Raw genomic sequence first — 27,807 nt, forward strand, 5'->3', positions numbered from 1 at the left:
CCCAGCGCATCATGGACACCAGCCTCCCCTCATTGGACTCTGTCTTTACCTCTTGTTGTCTTGGTGTAGCAGCCAGCATAATCAAAGACCCCACCCACCCGGGTCATTCTCTCTTCTCTCCTCTTCCATCAGGTAGAAGATACAGGAGCCTGAGGGCACGTACCACCAGACTTAAGGACAGCTTCTACCCCACTGTGATAAGACTATTGAATGATTCCCTTATACGATGAGATGGACTCTGACCTCACGATCTACCTTGTTGTGACCTTGCACCTTATTGCACTGCACTTTCTCTGTAGCTGTGACACTCTACTCTTTACTGTTACTGTTTTTACCTGTACTACATCAATGCACTCTGTACTAGCTCAATGTAACTGCACTGTGTAATAAATTGACCTGTACAATCGGTATGCAAGACAAGTTTTTCACTGTACCTTGGTACAAGTGACAATAATGTACCAATACCAATTTCCAGCATCTGCAGTTTCTCTTTTGTCTCCATGTTTGTTTGCAGTCGTTGTATCCAGCTTTGGGTGTTCTGAAGGTGGTCTTAACCATGGAGAAGTGTAAAAAAATATCGACACATAGATCATTGGGAAGTGAGGCTTAGACCACGGTGAGAGACTACAGAAACTTTATTAGGTTGTACTGGTCAATGGAGATGCTCAACATTTTGAAGATTTTAACAAGGTAAATAGTGAAAAATTATTTCCACCAGTCAGTGGGTGATGGAAGGGTTTAAATTTAAAGTCATCTTTAATAGAATGAAAGAGAAGTTTGGATTTTTTTGCATAGAGGTTTGTCAGAACTTGTAGTAAAACAATTATTGAATGTACAGTTTTGGGGAGGTGGATAAATAAACTGTTTTATGGAAAGAACAGAGAATGGACTAAGTTGGTGGCATTTCTAGTGAAATGATGCTGACCTTCCTTTCAGCGCTGGATTGCAAAGGAAATACTCAAAATGCTGCAAGTAACAGCATCAACAAACATAGTGCATTGCCTGTAGGTGCACACTTCAGGTAGTGATACAGGCATTCCCATCAACAGGAATTGACTATTCCAATAGAGTTATTAAAAGCTGGGGTTTCTGTGAGTAAATAAGAACAGTTGTTCTTTGAAAACTTCATTACGAATGAATTTTATATGTTGTACTACTGTTAATGTCATTGGGTAAATTTTACATCAGAAAATAAGTCTAGGGTGAACAAAGCCCCCACCAAAGAATGAGGAGATAAATTTCTCAACAAGCGCTAAGTCACCCAGAATTGTGTGCAAATTTGCTCTACTTGGGTTTGACAGAGGCAAAGGACACACTGCCTTTTTTTTGGAACTAAGTGAATGAATTTCTAGTCCACCCTGCTGTTCATGAAGTGAGAGTTTTACATAAGTGGCACATTTCTCTGAAGTGATGTGAAGCTGTCATGGGCTGTGGTAAAAAGTACTTATTCAGTAATCCAACTGGAGTCTAGCACACTGCAGGCCAGCAGTAACAAACAGGTTGGCCAAGAGATTATATTGTTACATTGTTTGGAAATGTTTTATAACCCTTCTATTCAACTTATCTCCCCTTATATCAAACCCTATATACAAGGTATGTGAATCTCTGATAAATTGTCACCGAGGAGCCAAACCATAGTAATTCAGTAAGCTAGTGATAAATCATTCTCGATGTTTCCCCACAAAATGCATATTCATAAGTAAAAGGAATGAGATGGCAACCCAGTTAAGTGTGTGATTGGCATTGCCCTTAGAATTTTAACCAATAAAGAACTGAAATCTTTGTAGCCCTTACTTGTCCTTATCAGTTTAAGGTTCTTACCTTGAGTCCAGGAATATGAGTTTGAGATCTAGACTGGCTCTGAACATGAACATGTTGCTATGAAGTTTGATTTCAGTGATAGCGCTGGGTGGCAATGAGTGTCCCACTGCCACCAGTCCCACAATCTGGTAACAGCCATCATAGAGAGACACGTCAAACACATACTGGCGGATTTTCAAATATCCACTGCAGTGGATAACCTACAGGGAAGGAAGGTTTGATGTTGAGCTATGCATGGTGTGATTATCTAAATGGACAAAAGAATCTAATTTTAAACCTGATCCATTTCTTTCAAAAGTCTCAAAGTAGGATCATTACTAAATAATACTAAGCAGTGCACTTATGTTAATATTAATGCTCAACAATATTTTTAGTAAAGGAATTTGCCAAAGGAGGGCAAGTTAGGAGCAATAAAGCCTCCGGACAATGCAATATGGAAGGAAGGCAATACATTGTGCTTGCCGTTCATAACACATTGGTCTGTAGTGGAGATGGAAGGAATACCAAGAACACAAGAACCTTATTATCATGGTCTTTGTGCACTTATTAATGGAAAATTTTGGCCCATACCCCCCAAGAAATCACTCATATTGATCAGGATAGAAATTAATATGAAAAATTAAAATGGGAGAAAATACATGTAAAGAGAATCTAATTCAATTTTTCTGTTTAATAACTGAGCCAAGCCTTTAAAAAGGAGCTTGCGTAAACCTATAATTTAGAATGTGATTAAAGGTTGTTTGGATAACTACGGGCAGATGATTGAATGTTGTCTGTTGAATGACGTTTCCTAAGCTGCTGGCATCAGGGAAATGTCACACCAAGGACAGCAGCCCACCAGCGATCGATAATGTAGAGTGCAGTGATAACTAGACACTTTTGAGTCTTCCCATGAGATCAGAACAAAGTTCCCAATTTTATTTTCTTAGAAGATTGTTTGGTTCCATATTCATATTGCGTCTTGGCCCATTTCTCAGAAATGTCTCAAAGTGCAATTAATTTTAAAGGAATTACATTGTAATTTATGCAATTATTGTTATTTGCACATAACAGTTTACACAATCTATGGAAGGAATAGATTTGTCAGCTAAATGACTCCCATTCTATTAATTCTTTGTTATGACCATATATATTTCAGCTAATGATTTTTGCAACAGACCAAAAATTTAACCAAATGATCTTATTAGAACTTGTTAGCGTCTTGGCATATTTAACCTGTCACTAACTTGCACCTGTCCTATTCCATATAACGTCACTCACCACCATCCCCTGCCTTACTCTGCTCCATTTCTCTCCCCACACCTCTCGACAGCACTTCCACGAGAATTGTTCTCAATCATATTTGCTGTCTTGTATTAGTTTGTAGTCCATTATTTTAAAGTATTGAAAACTCTTGTTATCTTCTAGACTTTCCCTTATTGTTGCCCATGAAGAGTGTGTGAGCCAGACTGCAATAGCCCCTGAAATGCATGCCCTGTAGATCATACTTCCTGACTGACTTATTTTTCCAGATTCCACTCTCCAGCTATGGTTGGAATGCAGACATTGGAAAATTCAATTTCAGGAAAACCTGAAAAGAAGCTGGTAAATTAGAATAATCCAATAAAATACAAAAACCTCATTGTAATAGGATGTCTAGGCATATAACACATGCAGTGGTACGAAAGCATTTCAAGTTGGCAGATAGTCTCAATTTAGTCATCATTACTTGCTTGAACTGCCATATAATCCTACTTATAAGGGAAACCATCCAAGCTTCCTGTTGGATCTGTTGATTAATGCACTTCCTAATTCAGAACCGAGTCATGGAGATGAACAAAGGGAGCAGGTCCTATTCCTGACCTTTACTACTGACTTAACTAATCTAAGGTGTTAATAAGCTCCAATTGGTATTTGTAGTCCTTGGCTAGAAACTTTGGCTCAGTAGGGAACAAACTAGCTAAACTATCAATTATTGGGAAGCAATGTATCAGTGTTCTTGTCATACTCCAGTGAGTACCTAGTTAATCAGATTCACGCTGGGTCTTTATCTGGAAGGGAGACCACTAGATCTAATGGGCTTGCTGCAAATGATCCAGCCAGAAGATAGAATTCAATAAGGAATGCAGCCATACTTCAATGCACACGCTGAACGTATTTCTTAGTATTCAGTGAGGTCTCTTAAAAAAATTCCAGTGTATGGTCATAAAGTTGTTGCAGGTAGAGTGGAGCTGTGGAATATTGAGAAGTGTACAAATCTTGACACCCCAACAGTATAACTTGGTCTTGCATCTGTACCCTGCATGCTGTAGTATGCTTGCATGCTCCATCGCTGACATTTACATAACATAGACATTCAAGACTACATGCAGTCTCTAATGATTTCCAAATAAGTAATAGACAAGAGAGGTAATTTTAATATTTGGTACAAGAATAAGACGATAGCACCTCAGTGCCCCGATCATTTTTTCCTGGCAATGAAATTCACACAAAGTGTGGAAATAGAATATAAAGTGCAGAAGTAAAACTCAAGTGCGACTTTCACTTTATTGATGATGAGTAGTTTGTATTTCTGTGCAGTGTTATCTTATTTTTATGTCCATAGGTGTATCATAGCAGTGGCCATCAGGAGATGCCTGTGATTGAACCATGTCATTTAATAACACGTGATATTGTTTTATTATTGCTGGTTCAGAATTACTGCACACCTTTATTAAACATGTTTCACAGTGCAAGCCAATGTGTTTTTTTTAAATTGTCATATCTTTTAGGATCTGGGCATCACTGGAAAGGCTGGCATTTATTACCCATCCATAATTATCCTTGAACTGAGTGATTTTTTTTAGAGGTCATTTAAGAGTCAATTATTTTGGTGTGTTGGGAGTCACATGTTGTCACTCTAGGTGGATATGCCATCTTTCCTCTCCTGAAGGACATTAAAGTAAAAACTCATTTGGTTCACTGATCCAATAGTTTCAGTGTCTTCTTATCGAGTGATACAGCTCGGAAACAGGCCCTTTGGCCCAACTGGTCCACGCTGACCAAGTTAGTCCTATTTGATAGAGTTAATCACTGGACAGTAGAAGCCCCCAGTAACATGGGCACTTTGCAGTGCAAGGGAGGCCGCCGCCCATCATTGCCCTGATGCCATTCTACACCCGTCCAGTCCAAGCAGGAGGCCGCTTGCTCACCGCTCCCTGCAGGCAGACGGTCTGCCTCCTGCCACCACCCAGCTGCCTGCCTCGCCCCACCTGAAGGGCGGTGCTGACGATCACGGCCCCGCCCATTGTCTTGACAACTAATGACAAGTATTTTCCTGTTTTAAGTTCCAGATCATCAAGTGAATTTAAATTCTGCGGCTGCATTAGAGAGATTTGAATTTGATTCTCTGGACAGTTAGTCCCGGCCTCTTAATTATTAGTCCAGCAATCTAACAGGATCACCACCATCCTGTACTACAATCCAGATACTTTGATATTTTCAAATAATTTTAGATCTCCCTGAGATCAAGTCTCAAGCAAATACACAATAGCAAAAGTTTTAGGTTATCCTGACACTAACTTCTATAAATCCACTTCAGATCTGTCTCCAGAGAGAAAATGTAGCAAAGCAGAGTTTTTAGATATTGGTTCCAAGGCCACTAACTGAGAGCAAAATGGAGAAACCAAACACATATAAAAACTTTCCTTGACTGAAACTGATTTGATAATTCATGAGTGATAAAACCATTCATGATTTATGGTTGATCTGATGAAAAGGAGAAATGTTTTTCTGATTTTCACCCTTTTTACTAAAGAAGCACGTTCCTGCTGGGATATAGCCCAAGTGCTGTCATCAATCCTACGTTACCAAGTAGTCAGCAGTTTATTTGACTGGAGGGGCCTATCAGACAAGCACAGACTTGTCCACACATGTCTTTACTTTCCAGTAAGTTGGTAACAAGGATCAGGACCATCAAAACTGTGAATTAGTTTTCATTAATATTGTTAATGATATGTATTGGTGGCCAAGCATTCAATTGAACAAAGTCCTTAGCTTAGGGACTGTTCTCCAAACCTCTCTATGGCTCTTTACTCTGTTAAGATATTCCCTAAAATCCAGCTTTGACCAAGACTGCCCTAATATGTGGCTCAGTGTTAAATTTTCTCTGTCAGTGAAGCACTTTGGGATATTTTATTAAATTAAAGGCACTTTACTAAGTTTATAAAGATGTTGTAACTTGAAAAAATTGTACAACTAATGTGGTGTTAATAAAGAAATAGTACAATTTCTTGAAATACGTTTTCTTACTGGTGTCCTCGAAAAAGAGTGCTATGTCATCATCTTAATCAAGCAAGCAGTGGGGTATCTCCCAAAGGAAGAATCAAGTGATTATAAACTTGACCACAGTATTTTTATACAGTACTTGCGTGTACCCTTTTCAACTTATTATTTACATTTCCTTACCTTGTAACCACCACAAGTCAAACCTGCATTTCTTTTGGCCAGAACACATTTCATGCGCAGAAAGAAGGAACGATCGATTTCATATTCTGGAAAGGAACAGCAAATAATATTATCCAAGGAGTTTCTAATCCTAATAAATCATGGCATGTTATTGTACAAGAGCCACAGGACTATTGCCACTCAGAAAAATGCCTATTTTATTATAATATTTATTATTATTATTTGTTCTCTGGATGTGGATGATGCTGTATGGCCAGATATATGGCCCACAGTTTCCCTAAGAAGTGGTGGTGGACCACTTTACTCATGAAATATAAAAAAATAAAAAATACTTTCATGCATAATATGGAACTGTATTGGTCAAAGATTACACGTCAGTGCAAAATATTCTAGACAATCATGCTTGTACATTTTTCTTGATATTGTAAGACATACCCTGATTTATTAGAGATTTAACTGTTCTGGGTTTTTTTTATATATGAATGCATGTTTTTAATTAAAATGTGAGAACTCAATTGAATAGTATGAAATTGAAGAGTGCAGCAATCCTTATTGGGGGGTAAGAGGATGAGTGCAGTTGTGGTGAAGGGTGGGCAAAAGGAGAATTGTATGGGAAGTAAGTGAGTTATACGGGAATTTTTTACCTTTATGACATTATAATAAACCATTAGAGGAGTTAAATAAGTTGTGAAGGTCACACCCTGAAGTCTAATGGGGTGCATCTGGGCAGAAGATGAGAGGAACTAAAAGGAAATTATGACTGCATTTTTTGGGAATAATTAAACTCTTTTAGATATTTGTGATGTATTAGGTTTTATTTATATGAATTTAACAAAGGGATGGTTTGGACTAACATCTTGAGTCTACATCATCACTAATGTCATTTTTTTAAAGAACTGTGTCAATGACGTGTTGAAACACAGTGAAATAGTTGTTAAAACATTTTCATTCAAAACAAGGGTAGGAGAGTCTAAAACTAGAGGGCAAAGGTTTAATCTGAGAGGGGAGAAATTTAAAGGAGATCTGAGGGACAAGTTTTTCACACAAAGGATGGTAGGTATATGGAACGAGCTGCCAGAGGAAGTGGTGGAGGCAGATACGATTACAATGTTTAAGAGGCATTCGAACAAGAAAGGAATAGTGGGATATGGGCCTAATGCAGGCAAATGGGATTGGCTTAGATAGGCCTCACAGTTGGCATGGATGAGTTGGGCTGAAGTGCCCACTTCTGTGCTCTATGACTTTATTACTTATTCAGGAAACTCAAGCTAATTGATTCCATTCTTGAGATTTTTAAACCAACTTCCAAATTAATCCTTTTCTAAACTCGATAAGGGTTATTGGGATCAGAGACTTTGAATATCTCACTAAAAAAAGCCCATCTGTGGAAACACTTGTCAATCCCAATGGAATAATCCCAATTATTCATTGGCTTTAGGGTTTGGTCTGCCTTCCAAGCAGCACTGTTGGGTTTTGGCTGCATGGAGCTGGTGGTGACTGGACTATTAAGACAGATTATTTACCTCAGCAAAACCTACTGTAACAAAACCACTGTTCGAAAATGCTATCAGGCGATTGTCAAAAGAAGCACAATCTGTACTCCCTGGTTTTGCCTTTGTTGTGTAATTTGCTGCGTGCCTCAGTGATTATAGACTTATAGCCACTGAATCACATCTGTGCTCCCGGCTCTTACTTTCATTAAAATAACCAGGATAATGTTCTGGCAGCAGCATCGATACCAATGCTTTGTAAGGAAATACCTTCCAAGCCAATGAATAAACATAGACACATGTTTCTGGATAAGTGTGGTAGATTACTGAGGAGCCTTATTTTTAAAAAGAACTCAGTAAACTCTTTCAAATGGCTGGGACTTCTGATCTGTATTGAATAATGCCAGATATAATATCAGCAGTTATTAATTTGTACATAAGTGAACTGTTTTTGTTTTCCTGATTCATGCTGGGACTGCAATTCCATCAATAAAAGTATTTCTCCATCTCTGCAGATATAGTTGAATTAATGAGGATGGGCAGAGTCCACATGGGCCACTGAATGGCCTGCTAACCTGAATATTCTATGTAATTCTACATGGTAGCATACCCCATGCCCAAAATAACTTATGGTAATTAGAAAATTGATTAAGTTGGTAAATTGGTTTATTATTGTCATGTATCGAGGTATGGTGAAAAACTTTGTTTTACATGCAATCCATACAGATCATTTCATCACGACAGTATATCGAGGTAGTACAAGGGAACAGCAATATCAGAATGCAGAATATAGTGTTACAATTACAGAGAAAGTGCAGTGCAGGTAGACAATAAGGTGCAAGGCCAGGATGAGGTAGATTGCGAGGTCAAGAGTCCATCTTATCGTACAGGGGGTCCGTTCAATAGTCTTATAACAATGGGGTAGAAGCTGTCTTCGAGCTTGTTGGTATGTGCTTTCAGGCTTTTGTATCTTCTGCCCAATGAGAGGGGGCGATAAAGACAATGTTTGGGGTGTGGGAGGTCTTTGGTTATGTTGGCTGCTTTACTGAGGCAGCGAGAAGTGTAGATAGAGTCCATGGAGGGGACGCTGGTTTCTGTGATGTTCTGAGCTGTGTCCACAACTGCCTTCAGTTTCTTGCGGTCTCAGACAGAGCAGTTGCCATGCCAAGCTGTGATGTGTCTGGATAGGATGTTTTCTATGGTGCATCTATAAAAATTGGTGAGGGTCAACATCTGAATTTCTTTTGTCTCCTGAGGAAGTAGAGGCCTGGTGCACTTTCTTGGCCATGGCGTCTGATTAGTTAAATCAAATTTATAAAATGGTACAAAAACAAAACACTCAGGATACTGGAAGTTTATATATAGCACAAAATACTTGAAATACTCAGGTCAGACAGCATCTGACCTGCTGAGAGATAACCTGATCTTCTGTTTTAATAATTTACAAAACCTACACTATTAAAAGAAATTGTTTCATTTGTTGCCTGACCTGCCAGGTATTCCAGCGTTTTCTGTATTTCCTATAAATATAGAGTCCAGTTATATTCTGCATGACATAAAAGCTGGCAAGCTGTAGATGCATTAACTTTCTCCAGTGCTTGATTATGCAAAGGAACCAACTTGGAGAGAGCAGCACTGCTCACTATATTTGCTTTGCTAGCTGCAGGAGACAAATGTTTTGTGAACTGTGTTTGTGCTCTAAATATTTACCTGAGAGTCACTAATTTTGAATAACATGGGTTCAAATCTAACCTTGGACTGGTGGCTTGCACAGTGGACTTGATCCTTTCTTTAATGAAATATTTTCCAACCTATCTTTGGTTGAAGGCAATACAGGTTTGCTTGTTGCCTTGTCCAAAGCTTTCACATGTTGCTGTTTTGATGTTTCATTACAGCATACTTTGTGTAAAATTTTTGGTTCGATGGTAAGTGGTTTTCAGACACTACTATTCAGTGCTACCCGATATAAATGCCACTTGATTTTGGAATCAAGTAAGTTTTGCAGTGGTTTGTATGAGTGATGAATGACAGTAGCAAAAGCTTTAAATTGGGTGTTCGCTGCCGCACTAGGGCACCTTTGTTATCGCTATGAAATGGAACAGGTGTCACTGTTCGTAGCAATTTTAAAGTAGGACAGGTTTGTTAATTTAATTGCTGATTGATTGTAACTGGCACCGCGAAGTAGAGAAGAAACAGGTGCTGGTGTCAGCGACACTCAGCAATCGCATGTGTTAACTGTCTCCTGGCATCTTGCTGTTTAGACTCCAGCTGGAGCCGTGTTATTCAAGTCACCAGTTCAACTCAACCCAAATCTCTTCTCACATCCAGCTATTGCATGAACCTCACACCTTTAGTCTGAAGAAACTGAATGAAAGAGGAAAAGTATGAAGTGTCTTTGGGATAAAATCATAAACAATAAGGCCTGAATGCATTGCTGAGTAGAAGGAGCAGTGTGGCAAGTCCCTCCACTAACCCAGTGTAAGCAACACCATTCCTGACCTGTAATGTCTCAAATGACTAAGTAATTTTGGGTTGAACTGCTACGGTCCAGAAGATTAAAATCAGAGTCTGTTTTATATGCAATGATCTTACATTCCTTGCTGCTCAGATTAATTTGGCTGAGTGCACACGAGGTGTGTCCTCTGTGCTGTGAATGCGTGGTGCTCATCTGTCACAGAGCCGATGATGTCCCCATCCTGACTACCTTCACTCCCCAATTCTCCCTGTAATGCCCACTACTTCACTTAATGTTGTGCTTTTGATGCCTGCACCACAAAAATGAAGAAGCTCCAGATTCCACTATTGGTCTTTCTTCTTTCTTTGGCAGTTCCTCTGATTTCAGGATGACTTGCTACCACTCCAGTTCTGTGGGTTCTGATGTGGTTGCTGAGGTCAATTTGGGGTCCACAGTCTATGCCAGAGATGGGGCAGGAAGTACCTGATGGAATGGGCAGATTGGTAGTTTGGGAAGTGATTTGCTCCTGACACATGGGTCAGGTTTTCCGTATCATCCTGAATGCTCCTTCTGCATGAGCCAGAGATTCCCACGAGTCGGCAGGGATGGTACACTTTTTCGAGGGGGCTTTGAGAACATCCTTGAATCTTTTCCTCTGTTGACCTGGTAATCTCTTCCTTTGACTGACCTCAGCATAGAATGTCTCTTCTGGGAGTCTGGTATCGGGCTTGCTAATGATACGGCCTGCCTAATGGATCTGACTGAGTGTAATTAGTGTCTTGATGCTGATATTGGCTTGCTTATACTGTCAATGGATGACTTGCAGAGGCAGTGTTGGTGTCATCTCTCTGGTGCTTTGAGGTAACATCCAAAGGAAGTCCAGGTCTCTGAAGATTACAGAAGAGCAAGCATCAGTGCTGCCCACTAGACCATGAGCTCTGAAATCTTGAGCCTCTGTATTTTGCTTGGATGTCCAAAGGCAATCCATATTTTTCGGGGTCTCATCATGGACCATCATTGACAGAGGATGGTGTCATACACTGGAGACAGGTTGGTGGAAGACTTCTTCTTTGCAGATGCCCTTTCTCTCATATGCTTCAGTGAAGATGGGACTCAGCTACTGAATGGGTGCACATTGCATCATCTGCACTCTCCAGCTTGATGATTGAAGTTGGAGTGACCTTGGTTCTGGAATGGAGGCAACGTATGTTGAACAGTCTCTCATGTGTCTTATTGGTGGTGAAGTGCAGTACAATAAGGAGAAAGGTTAAGAGAAGTATCAGGGTACAATTTAGCCTTACTTGACACCAGTCTGCACTTGCAATTGGTCTGTTGGGGACCTATTCTTTAAGATCCTGATTTGCACGCCATCATGAAGTAGATGCAAGATAAAGACGAATTTCTGTCAAATTTAGAAAGGATCCTCCATAATTCCTCACAATTAATGAAGTCAAAGGAACTTGTGGGTGAAAGAAGGCTAATCCTGCTCCTGGCATTTCTCTTGGGGTTGGCCATGTGCCTTGTGCCTCTAGATGGAAGAGGTCCACACTGTGATTCAGGGAGCAGCTCTTTAGCAATTTGTTATTGGTGGTACCCAACCCTATCTATGTATATAACCATGAATGGAATGGTGATACATGTAATTGTTATGGTATTTCTGGTTGTCTGTTAATGCAAAAATGCACATCAAATGCTGTACTAAAGGGTATTATAACTACTTCCATTGTTGAAACAGTTTCCATCTTTATGGTTGTCATAACATAACACTTTGGAAAATAGTACAGTGATCGACTTTCATCCTCCAATATGCATGTTGGAATGTGGAGCATCAGGATGTTCATGGATGGTCCCAACAGCAGCAATGCAAAACGTTGCTCTGCTTTCATTGCCCAGAAACTCAAACCCTTTAACATTGACATTGCTCTCCTGACTGAGACACCACAGGCACGAAATGGTCAATTCAAAGAACAAGGCAGTGGGTTCACCTTCTGGAAGAACAAGCTGGAAGAGGAATTCATTTTTCATGGAATGGACATTGTCATCATGAGCTAAGCTCTGTGTGGGATAAGTGACCATTCCATCACCTCCAGCTCACTCAGACACGGAACCAGCATGCAGTGGTCATCAGCAGGTCCATCCTCACTCTTGAAGCTGCAAATGAGGCTAAGGAAGACTTGTACTTTGAGCTTGAGAAAACACTGGTCCACATCCCAGATAGAGACAAACTGATACTCTTGAGCGACTTCAATGCTGCAGTTGAAAGAAATGTAACCTTTTGACAAGGCATGATTGGCAAGGAGAGAGTGGGGAGAGCTAACTCCAACTGAATCATCCTCCTGATAAAACCTTGTTTGCTTGGTATATTCAACATCCAAACAAAAGGCCCTTACTGAAATGCAATAACACTGCTGAAATGTTGTTGCAAGAAAATCAATGCTAAGAAGCCCACAAAGATAGCTCTTCTCAGACTACACCCCACGGACAACCTGAGGCCCCAGCTAACAGGTGCGGAGAGTGTCCACAATGTCTGGATTGCCCTGAAATCAACCATAATTAGCATCTTTGAAGGGTGTCTTGGCTTTTCTACCAGAGAGGAGTGGGACTGGTTTATTGAGGATGACTGAGAAATCCAGAAAATAATTGCAAGATGTTCTTGGAATGGAAGCTCAATCATGCCTCAAGGGAAAAGTAACAGCTCTGCAGGCACATAAAGGCATTGGTCCAACAGGGAACACCTAGCCTAAAGGACAAATTGCTGCAGGAAGCCCTGCCATTCACTCAGCACGTGCACAGATTTTTCAGCACTGTCAAGGCTGTCTACATCCCAAATATCCCAGAACCCCACCTGCTGAGAGCCAAGAACAGAAGTGAACTTCTCAAGGGCAAGGTGCCATTTATCATTCACACTAAGAAACACCCTTGACTCTGTCTCACAAAAAAACTTCTGCATCCAATACTGCCACTACCTACAACTGATGAAAAGTTGAAAAGACTACATTGCAACAGCAATGTTATAGTTGGTATCAAACAAGGCAGTAATTGGAAGATCAGAATAGTAAGGTGGGGGGAGTGGGATGGCTGTGGAGAAAACAACCCTGTTTCAAAGCTAAATAAATAACTTTCTCTTTGTGTTTATGTGTATCCTTTCCTCCACCCTTTCTCCCTATCTCAAACCCTGCTTTATCTCTGATTTTAACCCTTCTGATGAAGCATCATTGACCTGAAAGGTTAACACTGCTTCTCTCTCCGCAGATGCTCCTGATTGACAGAGAATTTCTGGCATATTTTGTGATCATTTAGATTGGAGGGGGACTGAGAGAGAAAGTCTTTAAAACCATACATTGCTATAAAATGGTAGTGCCGTCAGTGGTAGTAAGATATTGAGAATAGACCTATTAATAGATGATAAAGACCAGCTACAAAAATGTCTCAATTTGTTATTTGCTAAATCTGATATTTTAATCCATTATTTGTAGGAACAATTCTTATTGAACTATTTCTATGTATAAGATAGATGTCAATAGTAATTATGTTTCAATCAAGTTGAGATGACTTTAATTATGTTTATCTCCTCCTTAGGCAGTCCCTTAGGATTGAGGATGACTTGTTTCCACTGCAGTTTCGTGAGTTTTGAGATGGTTCATTGCATAGTTGTACAGCAAGGGAACAGGCCATTCAGCCCTACTTATCCATGCTGATCAGTGGGCACCCTTCCATATTAATCCCACCACCCAGGACCTTGTCCATCCTAAGTAATCCAAGCGTTCATATGGACAGTTCTTAAATGCTGTCAGCAGCCCAGCATCAACGACTCTCTCAGGCATTGCATTCCAAGTACTTACTGCACTTTGGATTAAGAAGGTCCCTTTTATATCCCCTCTAAATCTGTCCCCTTTACCCTAAACCTAAACTTTCTAGTTTTATCTACACCTATTAGGGAAAATAATCCTGCATTCTACCATAATTATACCCCTCATAATCTGACATCCCTCAATCATGTCCCCCCCTTAACCTCCGCTGCTCCAGGGAAAACAGATCCAGCTTCTCCATTCTCTCCTCATAACAGAACTGCTCCATCCCAGGCAACATCCTGGTGAACCTCCTCTGCACCATCTCCAGTGCTATCACATCCTTCCTATAGCATGGTGACCAGAACTGCACGCAGTGCTCCAGCTGAGGTCTGACCAAGGTTTTATAAAGTTGGACCATAACCTCCTTAATTCTGTATTTAATGCCAGAGTAATGAAGCCAGCATCCCATATACCTTGCTCATCATGTTATTTACCTGTGTGCCACCGTCAAGGATCTATGGATGTGTACTCCAAGATCCCTGTCTTCTTCAATACTCCCTGAGCACCCTACCATTCATGGTCTATGTCCTAGCCGCATTAGTGCTTCCAAAATGCATCATCTCACATTTCTCTGGATTAATCTCTATCTGCCATTTTCTAGCCCAATTCACCAACACATTGCTATCTCTCTGCAATTTAAGATTACCTTCTACATTATCAACCAATCTTCATAATATCTGCAAACTTACTGATCATGCCTCCCACATCCACATCCAAGTCATTCACATATATTACAAACAGCAAGGATCTCAGCACTGATCATAAAAACAGCCCTCTACCATCACCCTCTGTCTTCTATTGCCAAGCCAATTTTGGATCCAGTTTGCCAACTTGTCCTAGATTGCATGGCCACTAACACTTTGAACCATTCTCCAATGTGGGACCTTGTCAAAGGATCTACGAAAGTCCATGTAAGTCACATCTACTGCCCTGCCCCCTCATTGATACACTTTGTTACCTCTTCAAAAAACTTCAATCAAATTAGTCAGACAGGATCTGCCCTTGACAAAGCGATATTGGCTGTCTCTGATTAGTTCCTGTCTTACAAAGGGTTAATGAGGCCAATGGGGGAACAGTAGACACTTGCACAGTTGGGGCAAGAAGTATCTGATGGGGTCGGTGTGGGGATAGTTTGTGAGGTGGTGCATCCCTTCCATCACTTACGTAGGTCTTCTGTGTACTCCTGATGCATAAACATGAAATGTGAAACACAATCCAAATGTTCCTCCTCCACTTTATCTAGAGATTCCCAGGAGTCAGTGGGGATGGTGCATTTCTTCAAGGAGGCTTTGAGCACATCCTTCAATCTTTTCCTGTGTCCAGCTGGTAACTTCTTCCCATGACGGACCAGAATGGAGTGAGTGTTTCAAGAATGCTCAAGAGTTCAAGTGTTTCAATCAGGGAAAAAAATGATGTGGTTGGACCAACATAACTGACCAAGAGGTCTCAGGAGGTCTCAATGCTGGGACTGTTGGTCTGGAAGAGGACAATGATGTTAGTCCACTAGTGAGTTTGGAAGATATTGCAGAGATAGTATCAGCGGTATTGTTCCAGTGTATTGAGGTGCCTGCTGTAGGTAATCAGTGTCTCAGAGGCATTCTTGAGATCTTGATCTTCAAATACCTTTTCCCTCAATTAACCAAAGACAATGCTGGCACATTGTAACAATGGGAACAACCCCCCAATGCCATCGATGATACATCCTAGCCCTGAACATTTCAGGTGAAGCCAGGAAGGTCTTTTACTCTGACCTTGTTAAAATCTTGTTCTTTTGCTAGTTTATGCTGGATGAACTTTAATCTGAGATAGCCTGGGGTATGTTGTTCACTTCAAACGTTTCACTCAAATAGCAGCATTTCAAGTAATCCCAACCCAAAGAACAAATGATTTAAAATTGGACGAGCTTCTTAAAAGAGAAGTGTGACAGCAAAGTACTGGAACCTGATAACTACTTTTTCCTGAGCAGTTCCCGCTTGTCCGTTTACACCCGGTCGGTTAGAGTGGGACTAGCAGAGAAAGTTGGTGAGAGATCGTTGTGAGGCACGAGGGTCAGAAAAAAATGGGCAAAACTATATGTTGTTGTGAACTGCTGACGTGGAAACTGCTGGAAGTCCTCGCAGCCGAACTAAGAGATAGAGGGTAACCGTGACTGTTGGGGACACTGTCTGTGGAGAGAGGATGCATTGCCATTGGAAATCACCAATGCCACAACCGGCAGCGTTAGCGTGGTTTATTTAAGCAGCGTTAACTCTCGCTCACTTCAGGAGACAGTAACAGTAATTCCCGCCAAAAATATCCAGAAATAAAGTAAGATGAATATGAGACGGCTAATTCCTAATTTGGTTCAAATACAGATAAACATGCATCAAATTCTGGTGGCTGCATTCTTCCGGTTATAATTTTAAACAAACTACACGTGGTTGTAATTTTCGCATCTGTCTTATTTTCCTTTGCTTCATCCGTCTGCAGGTTTGCGCATCTGAACGTGGCTCTGTTCCATCACTTCGGGAACACTGGCTTTCCCCACATCTTAACCCATCAGTAACTCCATATCAATTGCCAACCTTGGCTGACAAGAGTCAGTCCATCCGAGTCTCAGCAGCTCCGTTCATCCCACCATCTGCAGAATTCTGGGAAGAAAGAATTGCAAGTTTTCCGCTGGACTTTGTGCAAGTAAAAGTATCCTAATTTTCCTCTTATTCGGACTCGCTCCAACGACAGCGTGTCGATGTAAGACGGTCAGTGCTGGACATTGAAAAGCCAGGATCAAACACCCACTGGCGCGTCAGGTCAAGTGCAGAGAATTTCCCCGTGACACAGCTCCGACGACATGTTTCGGTTTGTCCGACATACCTTCACCGGTTAACAAGCCCACACAAAGAAAACAAAAATATATTTGGGGGCGTGCGGTGAAGTTTGCTGTCCATTAGTGTCAAATAACGAAGAGTGGATTGCAGACTCGCATTTCATAAAACCTGGTGAAGACCATTTCGAATCACTTCAAGGGAGAAAAGACTATGTTCCATTAGTCTGGGCAGGATTTGAACCCACCCCTAGGAACTCACCTCTCTGAAGTGCACTATATGAATGGACCAGTCAGGTTCTGCCTCGCCACTTTTTAACCGTGCAACTCTTACTTTTTTAAAAATCAGATATCAGTTTGCAAATGACTGAAATATAGCACATAACTGCGAAAGAAAAGATTTACAATTATGACCTACTTTGAACAGAAGCCTAATAAATAACCTAATGATCTGGGGGCTTGGGATAAAGCTCTGGAGATATGTCTAAATCTTAATGCAACATCTGGTAAATATGAATTCAGTTAATTAAATAATCCTAAACTGAAAAAATATATATCAGTCATGCACTAGTGGCTTATTGTAAAACCCATCTGGTTCATTAAAGTCCTTTGGGGAAAGAAATCTTCCCTCATTAGCCAGTTTGACCTACATGTGACTCCAGCCCCAAAGAACTGTGATTAATTCCTAACTTTTGGAATGACCTAGAAAGTCACTTCGTTGAGTGTGGCTCACCACCCTCTTCCTGATTTGAACTGAGGATGGGCTTTTATTCCCACAAGGGAATAAAAGAGAATTATAAAGCATCATCATTTTTCACAGACAGGTTTCAAAACATCTCATGGACAAATATTTGAAATGAATTTTGTTCTATCTGCAAAACACATTGCCCATTTGACATATGCAAAAATACAACAGATAATGGTGATCTGTGGATGAAGGGATTATCTTGAGTGGACCATAAGGAGAACTGTGTTGAATGTTATCACAAGACCTTTGACAGCCACCTGAATCAACCTTTGTTTACTATAGTACTTAGGGGCCAGCAGATCAGATAATGTAGCATTCTCTGTGTACTGTACTGGATTGTTGGCCTATATCAAACCCTGAGAGTGATTTCCTGACTCAGAATCAAGAAAACTACTGATTAAACCAAGTTGATTTACTTTAACAAGTAAGAGATCTTGAAGGAAATAATGAATATTTCTCATATTGTTGTGAAAGGGGGGCCTACTGAGTTTCAAGATAATGGTTAATGCTCAATAAGTGAAAGTTCTGCAAAGGTTTAAATAAGGTGAAAAATGGTAGCAACATTAATATTAGCTGCTTTGATTTCTCCTTCGTAGCATTTATAAAAGATTCCTGGAGAAATTGGCTTGAGTTATGTTAGCAACAAAGAGCTATGTGTTGAACCCTATCCTGTTTGGGCCATTGATTTTAATCCAACGTAGTTCACAGAGAAGTCAAGCAGTGGTACCTTGCAGTAGGTGAGGATGGAGAGGTTGGTGAGCTGTGAGGACTGCAGTCATCTCATCGTGATCAGAGGGATGAATATACTCATAAATACTGTTCCCAGTTAGCTCCACCTGGTGAAGGAAAACACATTCAGAGTTTATGAAAGCATATAAACATATTGTTTGTGACATTGACCACATTATTTATTATTTTATAAAATAAAAGCTTGGAGGTTGAGTGGTTAAAATTGGCCATGCCATTTACCTAGCGTTAAGAGGACCTAACTGTAACCTGTGCATCATGGTGTTCAGCAAGATTTGGCAGAGGGAAATTGAATTCCCTGTGCACTGCAATCTGCCTCAACCTCAACTGTGAAGGAACATCCATATTGCAGTTGTATAACATTTCAAATTCCCAATCAATCATCAGGTGGTACAGTGACACAGCTAGTTAGAGTTGCCATCTCACAGTACCAGAGACCTGGGTTCAATCCTGACCTTGGGTGCTGTCAGTGTGGAGCTTGCACATTCTCCATGTGACTTCAAGGGTTTCCTCTGGGTGCTCTGATTTTCTCTCACATGCAAAAGACATGCAGGTTGGTAGGTTCATTGGCCACTGTAAATTGGCCCTAGTGTGTAGAGTGGTAGAATCTGAGGCCAGTTGATCAGAATGTGGGGATAATAAAACAAAAGGATTAATGTAGGGTTAGTGTAAATGGGTGGTTGATGGTCAGCATGGATTTGATGGGCCGAAAAGGCCTGTTTCTGTGTGATATCTCTCTATGACTCTAGGTAAGTGCTCCTTCTCTGAGACTGCTAAAGTAGTAAATGGTTTGTAATCTGGATGAGCACCATGATTATATGAGCCTCTAAACTTTCTTGTGGTATCACTCAATTGGTAGCATTCAAGGCTCAAAGATTTATGAGTAAAAAGTCTAGTCCAACAATCTAAAATGGTACTGAATGATTGGTTTACTCTCACACATATTCTCTTTTGGATGAGATGTTAAACCAAGTCTCCAATATCTGTGTGTGTGTGTGTGTGTGTGTGTGTGTGTGTGTGTGTGTGTGTGTGTGTGTGTGTGTGTGTGTGTGTGTGTGTGTGTGTGTGTACACGCACAGTCTTTGTTTTTTGAATGGCAACGTATCTAGTTCACAAAGCCTTTCAGAACATTAACTATTCTCTGTCAGTTAAAAGTTAAAATTTTCTTTCAAGTAGCAATGCATTACCATGTTTGACATTTTACTACAGTTCAACAGGTGGCCAAGGAACAGCTTGGCACAATACAACAAATTACTAGCAGCAGAGGTGGGCCCTTGGGTATAAATTATCAACATTGCTTAAAAATGTTGCATTCAGGCTCTTTGCTCAGTTTTGATAGGTCATTTCCATTTAAAACATGTAAATCAATCTGGATTGTTGATATCATGAGCAATTTTGTGACTTAAATCTAAATTTATTCCTGAAACATAACTCATATCTTAAAATTCTCCTGTAGATGAATGAAATGTTTAAAGCATTACATATAAAGAAATGCAAGCAAGTTTTCAATCTTGATTTCAAAGGTGAAAGCTCAAATACATTGCAATCTTCATTTTATATTTCAGAAATGCAAACTTTATGACTGCAGGAGGCTATATTTCACTTAACATATTACTTGTGCAGCAAAGTGCACAATGCCTCTTTTCTGGTTATTGTGCAGGAATTTGCTTCATTGTTTGAGTAAAAATTCTCAATCTGAGGCATTGAGTGCATTTTGAGAGATATGATCTGTGGACTCCAGTTGGACTCATCAGGAACCTTTCTGTCTTGGAAAGGGTGCATACTCAGCATGGAGTGAAGGTGACAGAGTTAATGTAGTGATCGGAAATGTGTGTCATTTATTATATCACCCAGGTTTGCTGTTTTCTTTTTTGGTCAACCTTAGTGGTGCTTTAGGAAATGAATATTTGTCTACGCTTCTTAATATAATTGCAGACAGGGATAGATATTTAGCCTCCCACCACTTAATTAGTTCATGAATGATGTGTATCTTAATCTCCAATTACCTGCCTTTACTCCACAATTCCTTGATACTTTCACCTAAATATCAATATTTTGAAAGCTCCAGCTGTCCTATCTATCTGGAGGGGAGCTCCAATTGCCTGCTGTCTTTGATGTGAATAGTGCTTCATAATTTTTGCAGAACTCCAAATGGGTACTGACCAAAGATCAATCAATCTGTGAAAAAAAACAGAAAATACTGGAAATACTCAGTAGGTCAGGCAGCATCTGTGGAGAGAGAAACAGAGTTAATGTTCCAGGTTTGTGAACTTTCATCAGCATCCCAAAGAAAGATGATCAGCATTTTCCATTTTTATTACAGACTTACAGCATCTGCAGTTTTTTGCAGATGAAAGGTTGCCACCCTGAAATATTGCCAGTGTTTCTCTCTCCACAGCTGCTGACTGACCTGCTGAGTGTTTCCAGCATTTTCTGTTTTCTGTTTAATTTCAGATTTCTATCAAATTGCTTTTCCATCAAATTCTTGGGGAGTTTGATGACGTCATGGACCTGAAACACTGATTGTGTTTCTCTCTCCACAGATGCTGGCTGGTCACGGAGTCTTACAGCATGGAAACATGGTCTACTGAATATTTCCAACATTTTCTGTTTTTGTCTCTATAAAGCTGATCTTGTGGTAGAAGGTGAAACAGGCCCTTTGGCTCAACTGGTCCATGCCGACTAAGACGCCCATCTAAGCCAGTCCCATTCGTCCATGTTTGGCCCATATCCCTCTAAACCTTTCCTATCCATGTACCTGTTCAAGTTCCTCTTAAATGTTGTTAACGTACCTGCCTCAACCACTTCCTCTGGCAGCTCATTCCATATATGGACCACCCTCTGGGTGAAAAAGTTGCTCCTCAGGTTCCTATTAAAATTCTCTCCTCTCACATTAAACCTATGCCCTCTACTTCTTGATTCCCCAATCCTGGGGAAAAGACTATGTGTATTGACCCTATCTGCCCCTGGTGATCTTATACACCACTGTAAGATCACCCCTCACTCTCCTATGCTCCAGTGAATAATGTCCCAGCCTGCTCGAACCTCTCAGCTCCTCGAGTCCTGGCAGCAATCTTGTAAATCTCCTCTGCACTCTTTCCTTCAAAGTAGCATCTTTCCGACAGCAGGATGAGCAAAACTGAACACAATACTCCAAATGCAGCCTCACCATCGTCCTGTAATATTGCCAGTTATTAACCAACTGGTGAAAACAAGGACGTTGGAAATAAAGTATTTTGCTATAACTTAAATACGCCTTGGAACCTGGCACCAAGATGTAAGTAGTGTTTAAAAAAGAACATTGCCTTGAACCAGAGGGAAAGGATACTTGCGTGAAAATGTTGCAAGTGCAACCATCTGGCTGGAGACGGTGAGATTTCTTCCAGACAGGGGCTGAGAAAGGGTTTGGTTTGGAACTAACCCGCAGATCACATTAGCATGTGAAAAGTAAAAAGACACTTTGATCCTTCATTTCAAAATCTGAGGGTCAAAATAAAGATTGGACAGGTCGCGGCTTAACACCTAGTGTACAAATTATTTTGTTCAATGGGTCAACCGATCAGAGCAGGAATCTTAAAAAAAACACATTAATAATGAAGCGACGAAAACTTAAGTAAAAAATACTTGAAAACAAACTGCAGTGTGCAATTGTGAGATTCGACTAATCTCTCGACTTCCCCATTTGTAAAATATCGGGTGAGGTTCGGCATATAAACGGCAGCAGAAATGAGTGCTGAGGGAGCAGTACATCTGGTGAAAAGCTGCGCATTCTTGAGCTAATTCTGCATCAATGCGCCATCAATGTCGGAGAAACTTGGGAAACTACAGGTCACATTTCGCTCTATTAAAATTTAAGAAAATTGGACTTGCGTATTTGTAACAATTTTTATCATTTCCAACTGGCAACTCGGTTAGCCAGTCCAGATTCTCTTACAGGCTGGCTGCTTGCGTTTCGATCAATAGGCATGTAGAAATAAAAGAAAAATGACGTATTATTAATGCAGTACAGTAATCATTTTATTTTATGAAAAAATAGGACCTGAAATGCCAGAAATGTGGAGTTATCACTTGAAAGAGGGAGTGAAGTTTAAGGGAGAGCGTTCTTTGAACAGCAAACTTTGCAGAGATTTTCCTTTCCAAATATTCATTCTCCACTCCTGGAATAGGTATCCCGGTCATCTCCACAACCACTTTTGCTTTTGTTTTTTCGGCAACCCGCTCACTTCTCTGCTGCAACAGTTAGCTGCTGATTGTCCTATGAGACTGCATATAATGTTCTTTAGATTCTGGAATTTGCTGCTTATATTTCACGTTTTATTTATCTGCTGTTTTGTTTTTGTTGAGGATGTAAAAACAGCGCCCTAAAACGCACGCCAGGTCTGTAAAAGTAGTTTCTTACCTGAGACAAGCCCAAGTGGACGGAGGCAGTTTCCGAAATGTACATGATTTTGCCATCTGACGCGACTACAAAAACGAAGCCATCCAGAGTCTGAAAGACATGGAAACCACGAGGAAAACAGCCGTCATTCTACACACTTTACATGGAATGGCCAGCATCTTTAACAATATGTCTAACTGCACTCGCCACAACATAATACAACCATGCTGGACCGATACAAACATTTCAGTGCAGAAATCAATAATTAAGTTTCAGATGGGAATACAGGTGGTACTAAATGATTTGAGATGTGGAAATATAAGGAAGGCACAGTGAAAATGATCTCCTCCTGCCCATTATATTCCCCCACCTGTATTTCAGGCCTATTGTACTGTCTACTGATCTGCCCGCTTTATAAATACAACATGTCAGTTTCGCTGAGAAGTTCCGTTACCTGAAGTAAGTGGGATCCTAATTCTTTGGCCATATTGTCCAAGGGACTTACACGGCTGGATTGTCCCCAAGCGTCTCCCAGGCCTGTTTGAGAAACAACATCGTGTATCAGCAGTGTTCAAACCATTTCAGTTGTTAATTGTAGTTGGTGAAAGCTAGTAGACAGAAACGTTATGTTCACCGTGAGGACAGATTTATGACGGATCGTCAGTTAATAACCAGCAAATTCTGCAGAAAACAGTCTTTGGAGAATGTTCACTTTATTTTATTATTCGGCGACGCGCGGCGATTCGTTTCGTTCACCCTTAGTTCGCATGGAAATATTTTCTTTTCTATATGTTCAACATAGATTATGCATAGCTGCTGTTGATCCTGCAACCGATATGAAATCGAGTGGCTTGGTTCAAAACTACGTGCATGTTTGGGTACCTTGTGTATCAATGTGTCTCAGCAGCGGTTAATGCTTTATATAAATTGTTTTCTTTTGTTTGCAGATAGTGTTTTTATTGATAATAGTATTCGTGCACATGTCTCCATGGTTGTGGACAGACAGTGTTCATGTGAAGTATATATGTGTATGTATTTTGCTGAACGTGTAGTTGTGTAATGTGATATCTTGGTGCTCATGGAGTGCATCTGTGTTCATAAGTCGCGTATATCTACTGTGAATTGCATCAAAGGAACTGTGTTAATAAATCCTTGGTTGTAGTGTGAACACGTGAATTTAAATGACTGTAAAGTGGTATATGTGCTCCTTGCTACACTTTGGTTACAACTGAGCTCCAATTCGTTGCCATTGTCGGTATAGGAGTGACGGGAGCCTTTGAAGACAGCCCTGGTTCACCGTCACTCTCCACAAAACTTGTCCAGTCGAACAGTCCTGTAAGTTCAACCCTGAGGTCCTCGGCTACCTCTCTATCGGCAGTCACAGCGGTTCACATTGGAAACGGTGCACCAACATAAACATAGGCAGAGATTGCGTTACGTTTTGAAAAGGAGGGCGACCTCTCTTCGCCCTCAGGACCCACACGTTCATTTCTCTCTCTTGCCTGTTGTTAGACCATTCTTGCTATTAACATTGCGGAGCAACACACAAATGAGCTGGAGGAACTCAGCGGGTCAGGCAGCATCTATGGAGGGAAATGAACATCGCTGTGCTGCCGCCTGTAAATTTCATCCGTCACCGACTGGTAACCTACATTGCCATAATCCAAATAGCATGGATTTGGCGTTGTAGAAAACTACTCTACTATATTAAAGGATTTTCCTGTTGACTTTGTGTGTGAGATATTCTGTATTACTTATTCATGTGTGAAGTGAGTATAAAATGGTTGCGAGACGCAGTTAAATGGGGGATGGCTGACGCACGATAATACATTGCACCTGCACCTGTGCATTTATACCTGCGAAATATGGAGAGTGAGAACTCCCAGATCCGCACATCCACTCCAGCCAACACCGCCTGCCGTGGCTGCAGCGTGCACCATCTGTACTGCAGCAACTCGCCAGGGTTCTTTCCATCTCTCCCAAACCCACGACCTCTACTACCTAGGCGGACAAAGATGGGGCGCGCACGGCAACACCACCATCACCTGCAAGTTTCCCCAGAAATCACTCACAATCGCGACGTGGAAATATTGCCGCTGAGTCAAACTCAGTGGGCCGAAGGATTTGTTCCTGTGCTGTACTGTTCCATGTTCTACGTAACTCCGCACTCGGGAGCAGCATAGGAGCTCCGCAAAGATTCAAGGAATCCACCAACTTCTCCAGAGCTACAATGGATAATCAGTGATGCCGAATCCAGTGCAGTTGGTGTGTGTGCAGGAGGCGCGTGGGAGAAGGGATGCTCTGACCACGTACGTGGTTAGTTTTTAACATGCACAGTGTGTTCTACCTGCGGCGCATGTCTCTGCAACAGTATATAAGCACACAAGCCGAAACATAGCACCCTTCACATTTGCAAACATGCCTCGTACGTGTGTTGGGTTCTGGCATATGCACATTATGCAAGTACTATAAGTGATCTGTGGGTTTACGAGTCGTTGCACGAACATTTGCATCGTCTCCGGTTGCTGTTTTACATCGCCAAGTAATCTAAACTAGCCATCAGGTAACAGTTTGACCAGTCCTCTCCTCATGACTATTTATGTCCCAGTCACTGTGCGGGGAAGAATGGTCTCACCTCTCTGTGTAACTGATTTTGTCAATGCAGTTGATCAGATACCGCTGGAATCACTCAAGACCATGGGGAAGTCAAATCTCTCATTTGAGATCGCGTTGGCCCATGCTGATTGCACCTGAAAAGGAGGCAGCCCCACAACCCTAGAACCAAGGGGGGAAGGCCATCAGATAACACAGAGAGAAGGAAACACCCAACGAATGTCCGTCGACAGCATTCTAAAGACTAGTGATGTAATTGGATTGCGGAGATGCTGCAGGCAACTCGACAACGAACGATTTAATGTTGGAGTTATTTGTGTGCGTCACATCATCAATGAGCACGACCGCTGGAATCATTCTGTTGCTCCCATTAACATCTCCCCCCCCCCTTTACTTGATGCAAACCCATTGGTCTTGCACCGTTTATGTTGTTTGCTATTTAATCTCCCCCGCCTTCCAGCCCAGCATGGGTCACTTTATCTTCTTCCCTCACTTGACCCCCATCCCTCCCCAAACCCGACCGAGTACTTATACAAAACTAGCAACAGGTGTTGTTGTTGTTGTATTTCTAACTACTTGCAATTCCGTTGAAAGTTTATCCAGCTGAAGAGGTTCTGTCACTGCAGACGCTGCCTGGCCGGCTGAACATTTCAGTGTCCTCTGGTGTTAATTTCAGATTTCATTCTCCTGGAGTATTTTGCAGCTCAGCCCGGCCGAACGACTCAACGAGATAAAATTACCTTCATGCATGATGACCCTTCATTGATTTCTCAGCAACCAGTAATTGACGTGTGGGCTGGATGGGATAAATGGCCTCCTCCTGAGCCGTGTCAATTCTATGATATTTCATAAAAACTCCGTTGCCCCTCTCAGAGTGAGGCGATGGCAGGTATACAAGTATTTAGAATCATCAGGAACTGGCAACACAGTGGAAGAGCCCCGATTCCCACCTTCAGCACTAGGTCCGTAGCTGGGCGGGTCGTGGTTCTTCAACGACACGACCCAGGGTTTATTTTTAACGTGCTGAGCGTTTCTGCCTCCACTACCGTTTCACGCAGAGAGTTCCAGACCCCAAACACCTTCTGGGAGAAAACACATTTCTTCATCTCTCCTCTAATCATTCTGAACGCTGTTCTAAAATCGATGTACCTTTGTTCTTGACCCCTCTACCAAGAGAAATAGGGCTTCCTGATTGTATACACGGCAATTACATCTCCCCTCAATCACCGCTGTTCCAAAGAAACCAATCGCAGCCCCTCCAATCTATTGTCAAAACTTACAATTTCCAGTCCTGGAAACATCCTCTGCACCCCTTCCAATAAAATTGCTTCTTCCTTGTCATGTGGTGACCAGAACTCTGTATAGTTTTGACCCATCTAGCGTTATAGATCCTTCCAGACTAATCTTCCTGCTCTTAGAAGAAAGACAGAACCCCATTATGTCTTTCTAGCCATCTCAACGAGCGGCCTTGCAACTTTTAAGGATTTCTGGAAATACATTCAGAGGACTTCCTTTTCTTCCACACCTCTTAGTATCGATTAGTGTGTTATGTAATTCAAAAGCAAAAAAAAACTGAAAATGCCAGAAATCTGAAATTAAAACAGGAAATGGAAACACTCAGAAGGTCAGGCAGCATCTTTGGAGAGAGAAACAAAAGTTACCGTTTCAGGTCGATTAATTCACTGTATCGCACACTTCGCCAGATTGAATTCGGCTTGCTTCTTTTCTGTCCAATTTACCAGACAAACTTACCTTTCTGCAAGTTACAGTCTTTCTCCTGACTGTCAGCCACACAGCCAGTTTTCGAATCATCTGAAAACTTCGCTTTCATGTTCGTTACATTTACATCTAAGTCATTAATATATGCGACAAAGAAAGCAAGGACTGAGTGCTGAACTCTGTGGAATCCCACTGGTAACAGCATTTCCGCACCAAACATAAAATTAACCATTAGTGTTTTGCCACTAGGCTAACTTTGAATCCAATTTCCATCTCTTCCTTGGATTCCACGAACTTCTATTATTTGACCAGCTAACTGTGTGGGATCTTGATGAAAGCCATGCCAAAACTCTTGTTGACGATATCAAATGTACTCTGCCCCTTATTATACCTCATCTAAAAAAACATCAATTGATCAATTAATCTTAACAAATCCATACTGACTGAGCTGGATTAAACTGCTCCTTTCAAATGATTCCGATAATTATCCACCACCAGGGTTAAACTAACTGCTCTGAAATTGCTCAGTTTATCTCTTTCTCCCCTTTTATATGACGCTATGTTATTAGCACCCCTTGAATTCTCTGTAGCCAGGCAAGATTGGAAAAAGAGTTTGCCGCCAAAAAAATAATGTTCTGCTGGATACTGTTTAGGATTCATTGCCCTTTATGCCTTTTTACACAAATTGCATCCCAATTAATTTTAGGGCAATTCAATTTCCCCCCACTATTACTACCCTATTGGTTTTGCAATTGTC

General features: G+C 41.1%; 1 protein-coding gene across 1 annotated transcript in view; it reads right to left on the minus strand.

Moving 5' to 3' along the window:
- sim2 (SIM bHLH transcription factor 2) overlaps nt 1-27,807 on the minus strand; it is a 69,529-nt gene that overhangs the window by 21,093 nt on the left and 20,629 nt on the right. Inside the window, exons 2-6 of the mRNA XM_052014491.1 lie at nt 23,173-23,255; nt 22,740-22,829; nt 18,321-18,429; nt 6,247-6,332; nt 1,822-2,021 (exon numbers count right to left, since the gene is read on the minus strand). Of these exons, the coding sequence (XP_051870451.1) occupies nt 1,822-2,021; nt 6,247-6,332; nt 18,321-18,429; nt 22,740-22,829; nt 23,173-23,255 (568 nt within the window). The remainder of the gene's footprint in view (nt 1-1,821; nt 2,022-6,246; nt 6,333-18,320; nt 18,430-22,739; nt 22,830-23,172; nt 23,256-27,807) is intronic.

Source organism: Pristis pectinata, chromosome 4 (genome assembly GCF_009764475.1).
Source record: "Pristis pectinata isolate sPriPec2 chromosome 4, sPriPec2.1.pri, whole genome shotgun sequence".
NCBI classification, from domain to species: Eukaryota; Metazoa; Chordata; class Chondrichthyes; order Rhinopristiformes; family Pristidae; genus Pristis; species Pristis pectinata.